The sequence below is a fragment of the Poromitra crassiceps genome, assembly GCF_964638095.1.
Source record: "Poromitra crassiceps genome assembly, contig: HAP1_SCAFFOLD_372, whole genome shotgun sequence".
Lineage (NCBI taxonomy): Eukaryota > Metazoa > Chordata > Actinopteri > Beryciformes > Melamphaidae > Poromitra > Poromitra crassiceps.
The window spans coordinates 85,980-90,007 of record NW_028152032.1 but is presented as its reverse complement, the minus strand read 5'-3'; the positions used below and the strand labels follow the sequence as shown (position 1 = coordinate 90,007).

The following is a 4,028-nucleotide window of genomic DNA, read 5'->3' as shown; positions in this document are numbered from 1 at the left end:
GGTTTGGGCTTCTGAATATTAGCTCATGGAACAATAAGTATTTTATCTGGAGTAACTCCACTTCTTCTAATGGTCTTAATTCCATTATGAACTAGAAAAGTGCACTCGGTGGAGTGCAGATCTCCACCAGGACCACGTTTTCCCCCAAGCTGACCCATAGACCATGTGTGTGACGAGACATCGTCTGAATGCAATGTGTTAGTGAGGGTTGTCATTGACATACTGAGATGCTATTGTAAATCATATATTGTTATTGTCTGCTTTTATTTTAGTGTTTTGTTTATGTATTCATGATGGGTTTATTGTATGTGCTGTAACCCACGTATTTATGTGTTTTTGTCAAGTTTTTTATTGTGCGTTTGTGTTAGAATAATTGTTGTTTAGTTTTTTGATTAGGATGCGGTTACGCATAGAAGAGTGGGATCGGGGTCTCTCAAGGGCAGTCTGACTGAGTGTATGCCTGTGTATATGTTTTCATAACACTGGGCCAAATAACCAGTCTGTATTTATGTATTACTAGTGCAGTGCGGGTTCCCCCCAAAGCACAACACCGTGGGCATGCCACCCCCCACCCCCCTGCACACACACTGCACTCAGTCAGGTACCCCTAAAGCGCAGTGCCCCTTCCCCCCTTTCAACACCCTGTGGGCGCAGCCCCCCCCCCCCTCGATCCGACAAACGGTTCTCGAGATCCGCGAAGGACAGACATACAGAAGTCGATCGGACAGACAGTCCTGGAGGTACGTGAAAGCTGTGATGTCATACATTGAATTGCACAAAGTTTACCACTGAAATATCTGGGGTTCCCAGCAACGCACCCGCCAAGTTTGAAGTCGATCGGATGAATGGTTCACGAGATACAGTAAACCGCTTTTTGTGTTGCCAATAGGTGGCACTATGACTATGCATAAGTCGAAATTGCATGAAATGCGGCACCGCACTCCGAGCAGCGCACTCCCCAAGTTTGAAGTCAATCAGACAAATGTTTCTCGAGATAAACTGCTTTTTGTGTTGACAGTAGGTGGCGCTATCAAATGGCAAGAAATTCAGCGCTGCACTACGTCGAGTTCCCAGCAGCACACTCCCCAAGTTTGATGTCAATCGGATGAACGGTTCTCAAGATAAACCACTTTTTGTGTTGCCAGTAGGTGGCGCTATGCCGAATTGCATGGAATTCAGCTCCCTGCACTCCGTTGCGCCCCCCCCCTAAGCGAAAGTCCCCAAGTTTGAAGTTGATTGGACGGTTGTCAAGATAAACCACTTTTTGTGGTTGAGACCAATGGTTCTCGAGCTACGCGAAGGCCAAGCTAGAGGAGAGGAGGAACACACAAGGAACAAACAGACAGACGCACAGACAGACGCGGCCGAAAACATGATCTCCTGGCGGAGATAATAATAATAATAATTACAATGAATTCAACTCCATATAATGTCACTTCATCTACAATCATTGCTCTTACTTTGAGAAAAGCAGACTGCATATTCATTCATGGACGAATAATGTTTAAGTGTAATTACATCAGGCCAAATGCCTTTAAAGTATGTGTAAAAAAAGAAAAGAAAAAAAAGGTGTGTCTTAAGCAAGTGTTTTAAGACAAAAATGCCACTATTAACAGACTTGGCAAACACTTTATTCTGGGAAATCCAGCGGAGGTGTCTTGTGAATAGGAGGAAGGATGGGAGGGGAGGTGAGAAAACAGAGAGTGGCTGGGTGGGTGTCCCTCCCTGTGAGTGTGTACAAAGCACACACACACACACACACACACACACACCACCTCAAGTTTACTTGCTTAGTTTTGCTCAATTTCTGGATGCCGATGGGATTATGTTGTGATTATGTTGTTTGATCCCATAGACACTCAATAATCTGTCTACTCAATAATCTGTGTGAAGGTATTTATTTGTTTCTGACTCTGCGAGTAACATACATTTAGGTTATTCTATGTGATCTCCTTTTGATAACTAATGTAATAACTGAATATGGAAACGGAAACTTAATCGTTTTTCACTTCCATTCACTGAGCCTCCTCTGAAAGTGTTTTGGGCCCACCCGGGGGAGGCCCGCCTCCCACTTTCAAAACCTCTGATATAAAGGCCAAACTCTCCTCCAGTCACGACAGTGTCCTCAGTCCTTCAGTCCAGACTGAAGACAAATCCTGCGTGTGAGACAGCATCCTTCAGCCGGCACAATGAACTCAGCTGTCATCGCCTCTCTCGTCTGCCTGTTGGTCCTCCATGTAGAAGGTAATGTGTCTTTTACTGAATTCAGTCAATCTAGGAAACAGCTAAGCTAACAGCTCTAAGCTAAATATGAATGGAAAAAGATAAATAAAACAATTCATGACACTCGGATCACAAGTAGCAAATCATTTATTTTTTGCGGATGGAGAGATATATTTGTGTAAACTTCTGTCTGTTTGTTTGTTTGTTTGTTTGTTGTTGTTTTGCCTTCAACAATCTAATACATATCTGTGAATTGTAGTGTTTATTTATCTTTTTCCATTTATATTTCTTTGTAATTTATCACATATATTTATGATTATTATTGATATATTCTACTATTTGCAGTTACCTTGCACTGTTATTTTATTTCTTAGAGTCTTGTCCTTTGCAATGCTGTTTGCGTCCCACTGTAATAATACCATACCAGACCTTTAACAATGCTGTACCGCTACTCTGTCTCCACAGGGCCGCCTGGACACAATGGAGGATCTAATAAATGCAAATGTGCCAGTATGATCAACTTCATCAACCCGAAACTCATAAAGGATTATCAGCTATACAACTCAAGTATCTCCTGTTCAACGATGGAGCTTGTGTAAGTAAATTAGCCCAAACTCATCAACCGTATTTGTTGTGATGGCATTCTTTTCATGTGCTGCTCTCCATCTTCTGTCTCTAACATTGTTCGTGTGTTCCTCTCCAGTGTCACACCAGTGAAAGGCAAGAACAAATGTCTGAATCCAGAGTCACCACTTGGCAAGAAGCTCATCCAGAAATGGAGCGACAGGTAAGATAAACTGGATTACACTATTAAAGAAACACAAATCACTACCCGTGCTCAAGACAAAAGTATAGCAAGTGTTTCATTATGTCTCCAATGCTTTTAATAATAATGCAATGACACTTGTTTCAGGTTTGAGAAGAATGAGGTGAGCGCCACAACTTCTGGTCAAAAGAAAACTGTGACCCTATACAACCGCCCCTACATCAACCGCCCATACATCATCAACTTCTGGTCAAAATAATACAGTGTCCTCAACACCAGCCTGATCTATAGACTTTGGGGGGGATTTTTTCAGCCAATACTATAACCGACAAATATCTGCTTCTCCTGTCCGATAATAAAAAAGGAAGTTCACCTGTAGTTTATTCACACCTGAGTCTAAATTACTATGGCTTTTGTTATTGTGTTTTATCTGCAGTCATAGGCTTTCGGTTCTATCAAAGCCTTTATTTTTTGTATTGAGTGATACACTACACACTTCATCCACTTCATCACTGACCATATGGGTGATGATGATGATATGTATAGACAGCGGCGTGTGTTATACATTCAGGCTAACATGTTGGTCAGGAAATTCCACTCCTGTTCTGATGATGTAAAGATCACACTCTTTAGGGCTTACTGTACCCCTATCTATACTGGCCCCTTGTGGGCAAAGTTTAAGAAGGCAAGCATGCATAAACTTCAGGTTGCCTATAATGATTGCATGCGCATCTTGCTGAAAAAGCCCAGGTGGAGCAGTGCTAGTGACCTGTTCTGTAAGGCGGGGGTGGCCACTTTCCAGGCGCTCCTGAGAAATCTGAGGTATAGGTTCATCTGTAGATTGAACGTGTCTCAGAATGTTATTATTAAGTTGCTCACTGATCCTGGGCTAAGCACTGTGAGATACCAGTCACATATGTGGAAATTCTGGTATGACTCTCTTTTATAATGTACTTTTGTTCTTTTATTGTGCCCTTATGTACTTTTTGTAATTGTGTATGTGTCATCTATGGACCAAGCGTCTGCCAATAAAGGTTTG

General features: G+C 42.2%; 1 protein-coding gene across 1 annotated transcript; it reads left to right on the top strand.

Moving 5' to 3' along the window:
• Positions 1-2,189: 2,189 nt before the first annotated feature.
• Positions 2,190-3,281, top strand: LOC310770782 (C-X-C motif chemokine 11-1-like; the record flags this gene model as incomplete). The annotated part of the gene is made up of 4 exons (XM_083663488.1): positions 2,190-2,244; positions 2,689-2,818; positions 2,927-3,010; positions 3,137-3,281. The coding sequence occupies 4 exons, from the start codon at positions 2,190-2,192 to the stop codon at positions 3,246-3,248; spliced, it is 381 nt and encodes a 126-aa protein (XP_083519614.1). The 3' UTR covers positions 3,249-3,281.
• Between the last annotated feature and the right edge of the window lie 747 nt (positions 3,282-4,028).